We start from the raw sequence: 13,989 nt of genomic DNA, 5'->3' as shown, positions 1-13,989 counted from the left end.
GGAAACTCAACCGGTGCTTGTCACTGGCTAACTAAAAGAAAAAGCAGAGAATTCAACCCAAATAGAACAGTAGGCCCTTTCACAGATTCAGCAGGAAGGAGGTGGGAAAGGAGGTTTGTCTTAAAGGAAGAGAATCAAAGCTGAGAGGCCCTTCCGCCTGAAAGCTGTCTGGCAAGGGGATAAACAGGAAATGCCAGCTTCCTATTGCCATGTCTCCGCCCAGCACCCAGCTTGCTATTTGCCCCCTTAGGTCTGGTCACAGCCCTAACTCTTTTCACCACTAGGTGGCAGTACAACTCCGCCTGATAGAGGAGAACACCCTCTTCCTGTGGCCCCAGCCGGCCACTGGTGCTGTGCTTCCTATCCCATCCCAGAATGTGCTCCTCTTCCCAGAGTAACCCACAGGGCCGCCCTGTCAGTCTGTGTGTATCTGGGGTGGATGGTGCAGCGGAGAAGCCGACATACCACAAAACTGGTTTCATCCGTGACAACCTTGAGCACGTCTGTTACAGAGATGTAGCCTAAGCGCTTGGCTATTGCCAGAGGTGTGGTTCCATTCTGGGAAAATTAGCAGAGACAGAGTGAGATCAGATAAGGGAATGGCGTCTGGGGGGAAAGCACTGGCCCCTTTATGTAGACCAAGCTCACATTCTAATTCTTTAGAAGAGTGTAGGTGGGCACACTGCACCTCAGAGCCCAGAGCAAGACCCCTGCACACTTGTGAGCCCAGACAGGTGTTAGGAACAATGCTTGCAAAGATGGGGTATGGGAGAGAGGAGGGCAGTGATACTTTAAGTCTGTAGCACCGAATGTGGGAGTTTTGAAATGAGAACAGGGGAAATCTTGCCAGGACAAGTCAAGAACTGCCAAGAGGGAACCAAACCAACTGGAAGGAATGGGTCAGGAAGGCACCATATGCAATTTTGGAATAGGAAAGTGGAGGGCAGTGCTGCTCACTGCTCCCAACACCAGTTCTTTGGGTATCCGTTACTGAGTGCTAAAATAATCAAAATAATGTATACATACTTCAGTTAACTGTTTAGGCCAATTAGAAATCACAAATCACCACCAGAAACAGGGAAGGGGCATATTTTCTACTTTGATTTGAAGAGACAGAGCTAAATGGAAGTAGAGTGATATTGAGGCTTTATTTTCTTTTAAGTTCTCCAGTCCCAGGGATGTGTTCTGGGCCCCATACACATTCAGCTCCAACCAGTTATAGGTTTAGCAGCCACATCTACGAAGGTCCAGATGCCTTCAGAGCTGGAAGCAGCCATGGAGAAAATCTAGGAAAACCTGCCCATCGTCAAATGAGGAAGCCCCTATTCAGGATTGAGCATATTGCTCAAGACAACCCCGAAGCCCTGAAACATCATGAACCACGCAAGACATTTGGTTTGCTACTTGTACTATTACTAAAAGTGGCATCACACATGCACAGAGAGAGTTTCAACAGCACTATTTAAACAAAGGTAAAGAGGGAGGGTAAATGATATTTAGAGGATAACCTAGAGTTCACCAGAAAGAGAAATCAATCACAGCACCCATGCCCCGGGCTACTGACGCAGCTGTGACTTTATGGTCCAGGCCCCGGATGTGCAGCAAGGGTAGACCAAGCCTCTGTGGTGAATAGGGGTCTCACGGGACTGCCCATCGGGACCACTTCTCCAAAATTGGGAAACTGGTGGGTACTTACCGAGCTGACCTCGTTTGGGGAAGCACCATTTTTGAGAAGCAGTGTCACGATGTCTGTATGTCCCTGTTGGGCCGCCTGGTGCAAGGGACTGTATCCTTGCTGTAAAGCAAGGTAACATTTTGGCAGGATTAACTAGTTATGAGAGAGAGAGAACTGCCCACATATTATACAGCCTGGCTTCTATGTGCAAGACAAAAAAGGCATTTTCCCCATTTCCGCCTCTAGGGTCAAAGCTTAAAATTGTGGCACAGCCCCAAGTGCCCCAGGGTTAACTCTGACTGCACCCTAATTTGGCACCTAAGAAGTGACAGTATAGAAGTCAGCTCTCAAGTATTCCTGTACCTTCGTCTTGGCATTGACGTCTGCCTGGTGCTGTAGTAGAAACTTTACCAGCTTGATATTTCCATAATGACTGGCCACGTGGAGTGGGGTATAACCCATCTGAAAAGCAAGAGGTGAGAATGGGTAAGCATCAGGGCTTCGGGGCAGGGCTAGGGGTGCACATAGGGGAGAAGGGTGGGGAAGCACACATGGGCAGAAGCACAAACTAACTGCCTGCCTTACCCGGGTGGTGGCATCCACCATGACACCGTGTTTGATCAGCACATCTGCCACTGGAACGTGGCCTTCTTGTGCTACCAGATGGAGGGGGGTGAGTCCGCTCTGGAAGGAAACAGAAGTTCATCATCTTGTAGCCAATAAAGATTTTCAAGCCACAGAGAAAGAGCACTGGGGTTTGGGAGCCCAACCTAGCTGTGTAGCCACCGAACAGGTGTGTGACCTTGGACAAAGCTCTTCCAGCTCTGGGCCTCTATCCTTATCTGAAAAATGAGGTGGCTTAACTAAAGTAGAGGTTAACAATGTTTTCTGCTAAGGGCCAGATAGTCAGTATTTTAGGCTTATGTCTCTGTCACAGCTTCCCAACTCTGTCAGTTATAATGAGAAAGCAACTATGGCCAACATGGAAACAAACGGACATGGCTATGTTCCAATAAAACTTAATTTACACCAACAAGTGGTGGGCCGGTTTTGGCCCATGGGCCGTAGTTTGCTGACCTGTGAACTAGAGAAACTTTATGGAACTTTCCACTTATAACATTCCCTATTTCCATAATTTGGGACAAGCTTCAGAGTCCTTATCTAGACCTATCTAGACCCTACACCTATCTGGTTTCCTTATCTGGAAAATAGGGGTTATCACTGACATATCTTCAGGGCAAAGTAAGGTTGAGAAAACACTGATGAAAACACACTGGAAAGCATGACGTGCCACTTCAGTGTAGCATGTTATTAGCACCTCACAGCCCGTGCCGCACTGTCGAAGGATGGATGATCCTTCAGGATCCGAAAGCACCATATTCTTGGAGTTCTCAGCACAGCTTTCTCAGGACAGTGATGCGCTGGAGGGGTCATCTCATATGTGCACACTCACACAAAAATGCCAGGAAAGTCTTCTCTCCCCTCTCCCCTACTCAATATGCTTTGCTAACTGTGGGACCCACAGAGCTGTGATTCCTCTGCAGCCAGAGGCAGGGGGGCAGGGCCTGTCCCCTCTCCAGGGACTCCACTTGTCCTCCTCTGCCTTCTGCACTTCCCGGCAGGCTGCCCAGAGGCCCAGGAGCAGTAACCCTCGCAGCAAGGCCTGAGCAGGTGGGCGGGTGGGGCGGTGGCGAGTACAGGCTGTGACATGGAGAGGTCCTACGTCTGTCACAAGCCTCCAGGCGCTCGCCTGATTCTTAGGATAACACAGTAATTTGCCCCATGTAGTGCCATGTGGGATGAGTGAGGATGACTCCAGTACTGAGAATCACCACCACCCTATGGCTCCTCACAGAGCCTGCTTGAAATGGCACAAGGCAGAAACCAAGAATCCACTCAGTATAATGGTCCTGCCCTAACAGGTCCCTCCTGGGGATCACTTGTCCACACCTGTGCAAAAAAGAACCAATGGATCTTTTAACAAATCTGTTTATCCTTAAAATGCTTGCCTTTCTGAAACTGTTCCTTTATCATCTAAAGGAGTGGCTCTTTGTATTGATTTCACTATATGAAACATCCAGAATATGCAAATTCAGAGACCGTAGATTAGTGATTGCCGGGGACTGAGATATTTGGGGGAAATGGGAAGCAGCCATTAATGGGTATGAGGCTTCTTTTGGGGTGATAAGAATGTTCTGGAAATTAGATAGTGGTGATGGTGGCCCAATTCTGTACATATACTAACAACCACTGAATAGTACAGTTCAAAAGGCTGAATTTTATTGTATGTAAATTGTATTTCAATAAAACTATGATTTTTTAAAAATAAGTGATTCTTGGTCTTTCTTGGGTCATGTGTTCCTTTTGAGAAGCTCCTTTGAGAACTACGAAGACTTCACCTAGAAATACACTCATATGCTCATCCTCTCAAAATGCTGTCTACAATCTTGGAAGGACCCAGATTCTTCCACCAATAGTCGGGATGGAGAACTGCTAGTTTAACGTACGGGTGGGCATTTAAAAATATTCTGCCACAGAAAACAAATGTTTAGTACCAAATTACTTACTACATTCCTGAATGTAGACCCACTGGCCTATATTTGGGAAAGTGTACTGTGGATTTTAATATTGATCTTTTTGCAGATTCTTGAGCTAATCTATCTAGAAAAGGCTTTGGCGTCAGGTAGGCTCAGGGTCATGCAACCCTGGGAATAAACAACTTTTCTGAATCTGTTTATTCATTTATAAAACTGAGATAAAACCTACACAGGGCTGTGGCAAGGATTACATGCTCACGCATGGGCACATGCACACACACACACACACACACACACACACACACACACACCTAAACTCAGTGCCTGAGCACCCAGCAGGTACTCCATATTCAGATAGAATATCTACGTAGTTACCACTAAAACATCACCGTGACTACAGGGCAAATCTGGAGAAGCCATATTTACCTTGTTCCCCAGATTGCCATTGGCTTGTTTCGAAAGTAGCAGAGCCACCATCTCTGCGTGACCCTCTTGGGCGGCCAGGTGAAGGGGTGTCACACCTTGCACCGACTCTGCATTTGCTGACCCCCCGTACTGCAGCAGGCTGCGGGCCACCTCAATCTGGTTCTGCTTGGCAGCAATGTGCAGAGGGGTGTAGCCATTCTGAAACAGAAGAAGCCACCCGGAGCCCGGTTACAAGAATGCTGAGTTGACAATATGAACACATGCCTTGGATTTTAAATCCTCTGAGGGAGAGTTAGGCCAGGTTCTTGGCCTGCCGGACACTCAGCGACACTCAGTGAGCAGAGCTGGTGTCACCAAGGAGAGTGATTTAAGTCAACAAACAAACAAACCAAATCCCTTTGATTTGGAGCCCCCCCCCACCCCACCCCCAGCCAGCATGACAAAGTGCTCTGCTGGAGGTGCTCTGTCACCACAAAAGCCAGCAGCTCGCAGAAGAACTAGAAAGCTAGGTAAATAAATGAAAGGCTCCTGTCTGTTACACCCACCCTCCCCGGGCTTGTGGACTGAGGCAGGGGGTGGAAGAAGGGTCAAGCCCAGCAAGGAACTTGAGGACAGGGAGGCAAGTCCTCTTTCCACATGAACTAGCTGTGTGACTGGGGGCAAGATATTCAATGTCTGTGAGACATCCTTTTATATTTTTTGAAGCCGTTTAAAGTGGATAATAACATCTAACTTGTTCTTTTCTCACAGCTGTTGGATGGAGCAAGTGCCTTATCCTGCTGCAGACAGCTGACAGCCTACTTTGGTCATCACTGTTAGAAACCACTTTCACCTACATGATCCCTTGTACAGGAAACAAGGCAGGCATTTTTATTATTGTCTCATTTTGTGGCTTAAAGAAGTTAATTCTCGGCAAGGTTAAGGGCCTTATCTAATGTCACCTAATAAATGAACAACAGATAACCCAAGCTGGCCTTCAGACTCCAGATCCCAGGTCCTTTCATCTGGAACATTGCTTCTCAAACCACGGTGCATACACAAAGCACTCGGGATCTTGTTAAAATGTATACTCTGACTCAGAAGTTCTTGGCAGGCCCCAAAGTCTGCATTTCTAACAAGTTTCCAGATGATGCTGATGCTGCTGGTCCAGGGACCACACTTTGAGTAGCAAGGCCTCCACACATTCAGGACTAAAAGAGATGCCAGGCCTCAGGGCCTCTGAGCAGGACCCATGACTTCCTAGCACATGCCCGCCAGTCCCGGAGCAGATGGCATAAGACATACGGTTTCCCCACCTTGGCCAGCATTCCTCTGTCTCTCCCAGAGATCTGAACCTCCCCGCCAGCCACTGCCTTACTGTGGAAACCAACATTTCTGATTCTGCCAGGATCACTGATCAGGAAAAGGAAAGAGGAAAAAAGGGGGCTGAGAATATAGTAACATTCCAGGGTCCTAACATTGGAAGACAGGGAAAGAGCCATTAGGAAGGTGGATATCGTGGGGAAAATGAGAAGTTGTAATTTACCCAGAGAATTAAATTGAATAAAAAGATTCAATTCAATTGAATAATTATGTAAGATAATTCATTTCTGGGTTCCTTTTTAAAAAAATATGTTATGAGAATACATCCGCTTTAGGTTGTGTTCCCACAACAAGATCAACACTTTGATTATAATATTAATTAAACAAAACTCTTTTTGTGTTGTATCAACAGAAAGCAAAGAAAGAGGTGTGGTTTGCTAGATGGAGCTTGGGATCTGGAGCTATCCCCACAGGAGATGGCTCTCTGTAAGGGGAGCCTCAGAGAACGTCTGCTTCTCAGTGCCGTCCCCAGGATGGGTGGGATGACCTAACTGAGCACCCAGCCAGGGCCCGGGCCATAGCAGGTATTCACAGCAGGAAAGCAATGATTATTAGGAATTCCAATAGGTAAAGGACAGTACCAGGGAAGTCGAAGTATACTCATGGCAGTCTAATCAGGAGTACAGGTCACCTGGGCAGCTGGGCACATCCATACTGGCAAACACAGCACCCTGTCCCCGCAAAGGGCACACGTACTTTGGCAGCAGCTCAGGCCAGGTGATCCCTGGTTCAACCCGACGTACAAGGGCAGCTGGCAGTCTCGGAACAGAGACTACCCCTCTGGGCTTCCCAGAAAGCAGGACTAAGGGGGATGAATGACCTTCTGTAGGTGACAAGGACAAGGGGCAGCTAGGTGGAGTGTTTAGGGAGGGGTATGTGCCACGGAAAGGTCTTTTTTTCCCAAGGAAATGAGCTCATCCAAAAGAATGCACACTGGAGAGAAATCTGCCTAAATGTTAAAACAACATTAGCATCAAAATGAGAAGGGGGAGGGTTTGGTTTGGGTGCAGAGAGATTTGCATGTGAAATTCTACAAAATTGCCAGACTACTTGGGAAACTATTTTTTGCCATGGAAACAAACCCCATCTGTACAAGGTTTGTGCTTGGATAAGGCTCTCTTTAAATACCATGAACCTGGCTCCAATTTCTTTTATATAAGGAGGGGAGTGAGGAGGCGGGGAGTCCAGCTTTTTATTTTTAGAGGCAGGAGTAAGTCACATCTTAGCGGGGCCGCATGCTCCGTCTGCACAGTGACAGTGGGCTCGCTACAACAGCGGCAGGGACAGGAGCCCAAGGAGACAGAGGTGTCTGGGAGACGCTGTGTCTCCAGGGAAGGGAGGCTGTAAAATTCAGATGAGCATCCATTCTGAGGAGGGAAGACAAACTGAGGCCCGCACGGATTTTCCCGGGCTCGGCTCTGTTCCCGCTGCAGTCAGCAGGTGTCAGCTATAATCACACACCAACCCGCCCTGGTGGCTCCCTCTGCCGTGGCTCCCTCCACCGTGGCAGCGCTGAGCCTCCTGCCGGGTGGCTGAGCATCGGGCGGGCGGGGTGTGCTCTCTCAGAAACGGTCCTGTTCTCCGAGTCCTGGCTGCCCTATCAGTGAGCAACCTGATAGGTTTGTTTGTCCTTTGTAGCAGAGCCCTGCCCCTCCCCCCACTCGTCTCCCCTCCCCTGCGTGGCCATCAGCCCCCTCCCCTCACAGACAAACACTGTGCACCCTCTGGTCCCACACCAGGCAGCCTGTCCCCGAAAATGATCCTCACTTCCAGCTTGATCCCATCACCTTGCACTGCCTGCCCCCACCCCCAGTCTGATCTTACATAAGCGAGCCCGCTCAGCGTCCCTCACTTGGTTCCCTTGAGAGGCCGTGAACCTGCCACTCTGGGCAGCATGTTTCAGGGGCCGGCACTCTGGACTTATGTCTACCACGTAACATACCTGGGTGTGCCTTGTTAAAACACCACCATCTCCAAGTCTGAACTCCTGAGAGAAATACATTTGGGGGTGACTATTCACATCCGAAACAGGTCCCTTCCTTCAAGGTTATGGCAGCTTCGCCCTCAGCCCTGAATATTTTGCCAGGTGTGGCCATTGTGCTGCCAGCACCAAATGGAGTGAGAACCTGACAAGGCTCACAGCTCCTGGAGATTCCTGGACATGCTGACTTGTGACCACCAGCTGACAAAACTCAGTTGACACACAGCACTTTGGGGAACACATTTGTTGTGTAAGACGAATCCCACCTCTGTGAGGGAACCTGTGGCTGAGAAGTGTTACCCATTTTCCACCCCACTCCTGATCTCCAAATAGTAGCAATTACCGCAGGTAACATTTGTGTAAGTGAGGTGAGATTTCAGAGGTAAAAATAAAAGCAAAACACGAAAACCCTCCAGCTGCTCCTGGAACAGCCCTTCCTGAAGGAGAGGGAGGCAGCCTGCCTTCCAGAGGCCCAGGCTCTGAGGAGGTCCGGGGCCAGGGCTCCCAGTATACGGACCCGGACAGGCTTACCCAAGCGGGGCTGTGTGGGGAGCCGCCCCGGGGAAGCAGCAGCCTGACGATGTCCAGGTGGTTGTGATGGACGGCCACGTGCAGAGGGGTCAAGCCATTCTGCTGGGGGCAAGATGGACACAGAGAACAGCCTTCACTCAACTGGCTTTCTACTAGTGATCCCTTTAGCTACAGGAGGTGTCATGTTGGGATGTGTATCACTTCTTTTACAGAGTTACAATCTGGTTAAAAAGTCATTCCAAAGACAGTCTTGATCTGAAGTCACCCGAGAGACCAGCCAGACCCGGGGCTACCCCTCCCTCCCTCCTACCCTCCCCCCGTTCCTGCAGGGCCTGGTGGGCAGCACAATTAACGCACTCGCTCGGAGGAGACCACCAGGTTTTCCTGAGGGGACAAGGCCTTTGTCAGAAAGACAGTCTTTCCAAAACCCCTTCCCCCAAGATGGCGGCCCATTCAAAAGATGGACACAATAGGCATGGGTAAGAGAGGTCATTCCCAAGTAGCAAAGTTTATCCTTTGCTCTGGCCTCTCAGGTGAGAGAGGGGCGGGGGGGGGCGCGGTGGTGGAGTTCAAACTCACTTTTCCAGCAGCATTTGGATGTGCGTCCCGTTCCAGCAGCACCTCGGCCACCCTAACCTTCCCATACTTGGCAGCCACATGGAGAGGGGTAAATCCTTTCTGAGGAGAAACACAGGCTGTCCGAACCAGGGGGCATCAGAGCTGTCTCCCCCCCACCCTCCAGAGAAAGGGCCCATGGCAAAGGAGGTATCCCGCCTTAAGTGGAAACGCTGATCAAATAAAGGACACAGCAATTTCTGATCCTTTCAAGAGGCCAAGGCCCCAGAAATTAGCAGGCTTCCTCTGATTGCACCTGCACCTCTCGTGATGGAGCATAAAACCACCTTGTGCTGTTGTTATTCGACTACTAGCAAGTTGAGGGCAGCGGTTGAGCCTTAGCCCTTCTTGTATTCCAGAACCAGATTTGTCCAGACCAAACAGCTATTTCATGATAAAGGGATGAAGGCTGGGTGGGTGGATGAGAAACTACAGTTTACCACCTTTCTGGGGAAGGATGACACATCAGGCTCACAGATGGCAGCCAGGCTGGGGGTGCTGATCCTCCTGGCTGCTTTCAGCATTATCAAGGCAACACAGAGGAACAGGAGGGAACGCCCAGCCCACACCCCAGGCCCGCTGTAGCCAGCTGCCTCCAGAGAACAGGAAGAGGAAGGCTGTACCTTGGTCATGCATGCCTGGGACGCTTCCTTTTCCAGGAGGGCCAGGACCGTCTCCACATGGCCCTCTCGGGCTGCAATGTGCAGGGGGGTGTGCCCAGCGGTCGTGGCCAGGTTGGGATTGGCGTTATTTTCCAGCAGGAGCTTCACCATGTTTGTGTGGCCAATGCGAGCTGCACAGTGAAGTGGGGTCTGGTCATCCTGGAACCCAAAGTGAAACCAAAGAACAGGGAAGGCTTCTTAATCCACCTTCTCACTTTACAGAGAAGGAAGGTGAGACCCAGAGGGGGTAAGTGACTTTCTCAAGGCCACACAGCTAGTATGATGAAGAGCTGGGATTCAAATCAAGTCTCTGAGTTACAGAAATAAATATGCTCTCTTGTGGACTCCTCACAACTACCCTTCAACTTAGCTGTTATTTCTACTGAATTGCCCAAAGGCTCAGCCTTCCCATCTGTAAAATGGGAACAGTAATATCTACCTCTTGGGCTATGGCGAGGATCAAGCAGGTAGTGCCTAGAAAATGTTTTGCACAGTGTTTGGCACAAAACACGCACTCAGTATGTGGTACTTGTTCTTACCGTCTTCCAAGTCATGTCTGAGTGGCTGTTTGCCTTTCTGTTTGAAAGGGGTCAAGGGGAAGTCTAAATGGCTGAAGGGGAAAGATGACTTTCTTTTCCCACCCCTGTTCCTCCTCCTCCCCTGATACTGAAGGGGTTCAAGGGTGAGGTCTCTGTGCTCTTGGGCCCATTTGGGAGACTCCTCGTGTGGCCCAAGCACAAACCACTGTTCCAACTGTAAACACAGCCGCTGTCTTCTGGGATGTAGGCAAGCCCCATCTCGGTCAAAGCCAATCACCTTGCAAATTCAGTAGCAATTCTTTCTCTCATTCAGCTGATTCCTTGAGAATACCTTTTACAACAAGGGGGAATCTTCCATTTTTAGATCAAGTAATTCCCGACTGATTTTTATTGGCAACATAGTCTCCAAAAAGTTGCTTCTCGGGGTGCCTGGGTGGTTCAGTCGGTTAAGTGTCCGACTTCAGCTCAGGTCATGATCTCATGGTTTGGGCGAGTTTGAGCTGGGCTCTGCACTGATAGCTTGGAGCCTGGAGCCTGATTCGGATTCTGTGTCTCCCTCTCTCTCTGCCCCTCCCCCACTTGTGCTCACTCACTCTCTCTCTCTGTCTCTCTCTCAAAATTAAATAAGTAAACATTTTTAAAAAGTTGTTTCTTTTCTTACGCCACAACTGTCACCAACATGAAACTCTTTCAGCCCAAAAAACTCTGCAACCTAGCCATGTTCTTTAGACTTTCATTATCCTAAAGAAACATAGATCTGGTTCAGTCGGTTGAGAGTCTGATTCTTGATTTCAGCTCAGGTCATGATCTCACAGTTTGTGGGATCGAGCCCTGTGTCGGGCTCTGTGTGTAGACCCTGCTTGGGATTCTCTCTCCCTCTCTCTCTGCCCCTCCATGTACTCCCTCTCTTTCTCTCTCTTAAAATAAATAAATAAATAAACATTTTTTAAAAAAGAAAAAGAAACATAGGTGTGGTCTTCTCAGATCCCCTGCAAAGCAGAATCTGAACAGTTAGCACAGACAATGTGGGAATGACAAGGAGTCTTTGTGCCACAAGCAGTACAGCCAAGCCTCTAACAAGGATGGATTTCTCTTCAATGCACTTGAATTACTTACATTCCAGAATCCTTCCCACCTCCAAAACTCACCTTGGCCTTGGCATTGACTTTGGCTTTGTTCTGGAGCAAATATTTGGCCACTTCCGTGTGCCCGGCTCTGGCTGCCATGTGCAGTGGGGTCTCCACTTTCTGTAAAATAACAGAGTTATAGAAATGTTCATATGTGCTGAGTTTCCAAAAGGACACATGCACGGTTCCAAAATGCCAGCCTGGAGTAACTTGGTGGCCTTTTGTCCAAAGGTGGAGTTGCCCTAGCAAGCAGCTCCGTTGGCCTTTAGCCTGCTGATGACTGGTGTGTGTGTGTGTGTGTGTGTGTGTGTTTTCTAGGTATAATTGAAGGTAAACCCCAGAGCTAATGAATGTTAAAGATTATAAATGTATTTCCATATAACACGGAAGTTCCCAAATTACTGCCTAACATAAACTCCTAGGACTTACAGATGTGTGATAAATTTAATTGGGAACGCATCAATATACACACATGTTCTTCCCAAATCTGAAGTCTCTCCTATTCTGAGAATTCTAGCTCTGTCCTCAGAGAGGAGATCTTAAGATCACTAGCTAAGCTCCTCTCTGAGCTCTCGGTCCAGAGGAAAGAGCCCTTGCCCTCCCCACGGGCTTACCACGTTGGAGACGTTGGGTGATGCCCCCCGCTGCAAGAGGTTCTTCACGATGGGCAGGTGCCCCATGAAGGAGGCCACGTGGAGAGGTGTCAAGCCAGACTGGAACACACAAGAGAGGAATGAGAACAGAGGAGCCTTTTCTGCTCCTATAAAGAAGAGAGCCAGATGAATCTAATGCTTTCTTCCTTCTAGGTGCTCCAGAATGGTTTTCCAAGAAAGGGGAGTTAAATGAGATGGGTTTGCTTCCAGGAAAATGACTGGCAGAAGAAAAAATCACTGCAGGGTCATTCTGTCTGCTTTACAACTCAAAAAAAAAAAAAAATTGCATCTGATCTTGGAAAGGTCCCTGAAACTCTACACATGTTCTCTTATTTGGTCACCCAACTGATCCCTTCAAGAAGCCCAGGCTTGTACACACATGTGGCTAAGAACAACGAGTCTCAAGACAGCTTCTGGATGAAGACCAGAGGCAGAGACCATGTGCCCATCTGCAGAATTCTCCTACCTCTGTGACAGCATCAATGGAAGCTCCCGTCTTCAGCAGCAGCTCCATGACACGGATGTGGTTCTTCTTGCAGGCGATATGCAAGGGGGTAAAGCCATTCTACAGCCCCGCACATAGGGAGACAGACAAGCAGGAACTTACAACATTGGCCCAAGGAGCACCCAGACCACCCATCAGTGATTCCCAGTGGCCGGACCATCGGTGACTGTGAACCACGCAAGAGGCAGGCGGCTCTCGCCTTCTGCACCATGTATGTTCCTGAACAAGTTGTCTATCAACCCTTTTAAAAATTTTAATCATATTTTTGAGTGCACAAAAAGAGCCTGCTGTTTAATGTTTCCTTAAGGGGAGACTGACAATAAAGAGTACTTTTGTGAAACAAATCATGTTCCCTCTCCCCTGAAACCACCAATCATTTTTAGTAAAGTGGATCTCCATATAGCAACTCCGCTGTAGATGTAAATTCCACAAGGGCACGGATTTTTATTTGTTTGTTTTTGTTTGTTTTTCCAGTGCTTTATTCTATTAGGCAGTGGTTCTCAAAGTAAGGGGAGGGGAGGGGACTTTGTCCCACCCACCCCAGGGACACTTGGCAACATCTGGAGACACTGCTGTTGTCACAACCAGAGGAGGATATTAGCACGTAGAGGGTGGGGGCCAAGGACACTGCCAAACATCCTATCAGGCACAAGCCAGCCCCCCACAACAAGGAATATCAGACCCAGAATGTCAATAGTGCTGAAGCACAGAAATCCCCCAAGTACCCCCAAATAGTCCCTGGCATGTGGTAAAAGCTCCATGAAAGCTTTCTGAATGAATGAAGGAGCCATCTTTGTCAGACTGGAAGCTCTCCTGCCTTCTAAATTCTCCCCTCTGGGAGTGGGCAGAGAGGACATGGTGGTCAAGGCCATGCTCTGTGCACAGCTCTGGCCCCACCAGATCCCTGATGCTGTGTCTTCAAAGTGCCAGGCCTGGGGAAAGAGGAAGAGGAGCCATAGTCCCAGGGGGCAATTGGCTTTAGGCGAGAACTTTCACCAGCACTGTGAAAACTCTAAGTCCGTCAGCAGAGGAAGGATGCTTAGCTCAGCCCATTGCACTCACCCCCCACCCAAAGCAGGCAGTCTATAGGCAGTCACTGTTCCTCAGCATTGGGCTGTCTCAGATGGAGTGGCTCCCCCAACCCACATACATACCACGGACACGGCTTCTTAGTCAGATCTCCAGGACCCATACCCACCCCTGACCTCAGTCTGTCACCAGGGCCATGGTCATCGGGGTGCAGAAGGCGATACCCAGCTGAATGTGGCAGGGAGTGTGGGGGTTACCATCCTGCCTCCTGGGTCCTAGCAGGCACTGCCACTATCCAGACCCCGAATCTCGGGGGTACCTCCAGGCACCAATTGGTGCCCTTCCCA

General features: G+C 49.2%; 1 protein-coding gene across 21 annotated transcripts in view; it reads right to left on the bottom strand.

Moving 5' to 3' along the window:
* ANK1 (ankyrin 1) overlaps positions 1-13,989 on the bottom strand; it is a 217,477-nt gene that overhangs the window by 52,276 nt on the left and 151,212 nt on the right. For 11 of the 21 annotated variants that reach the window (XM_086703608.1, XM_086703618.1, XM_086703622.1 and 8 more), the window contains exons 11-22: positions 12,575-12,673; positions 12,070-12,168; positions 11,477-11,575; positions 9,751-9,948; positions 9,092-9,190; positions 8,513-8,611; positions 4,639-4,836; positions 2,261-2,359; positions 2,039-2,137; positions 1,697-1,795; positions 466-558; positions 1-31 (exon numbers count right to left, since the gene is read on the bottom strand). The exon at positions 1-31 is cut by the window's left edge and continues 42 nt beyond it. In XM_086703608.1, coding sequence (XP_086559734.1) covers positions 1-31; positions 466-558; positions 1,697-1,795; positions 2,039-2,137; positions 2,261-2,359; positions 4,639-4,836; positions 8,513-8,611; positions 9,092-9,190; positions 9,751-9,948; positions 11,477-11,575; positions 12,070-12,168; positions 12,575-12,673 — 1,312 coding nt within the window. Of the gene's footprint in view, positions 32-465; positions 559-1,696; positions 1,796-2,038; positions 2,138-2,260; positions 2,360-4,638; positions 4,837-8,512; positions 8,615-9,091; positions 9,191-9,750; positions 9,949-11,476; positions 11,576-12,069; positions 12,169-12,574; positions 12,674-13,989 lie in introns of all 21 variants that reach the window. The other 10 variants (XM_086703610.1, XM_086703617.1, XM_086703607.1 and 7 more) reach the window with 1 other exon arrangement.

The sequence above is a fragment of the Puma concolor genome, chromosome B1 (genome assembly GCF_028749965.1).
Source record: "Puma concolor isolate L17-30 chromosome B1, mPumCon1.1.hap2, whole genome shotgun sequence".
NCBI lineage: Eukaryota > Metazoa > Chordata > Mammalia > Carnivora > Felidae > Puma > Puma concolor.
The sequence above is the reverse complement of the archived record's forward strand: the minus strand, read 5'-3'. Positions and strand labels throughout refer to the sequence as shown.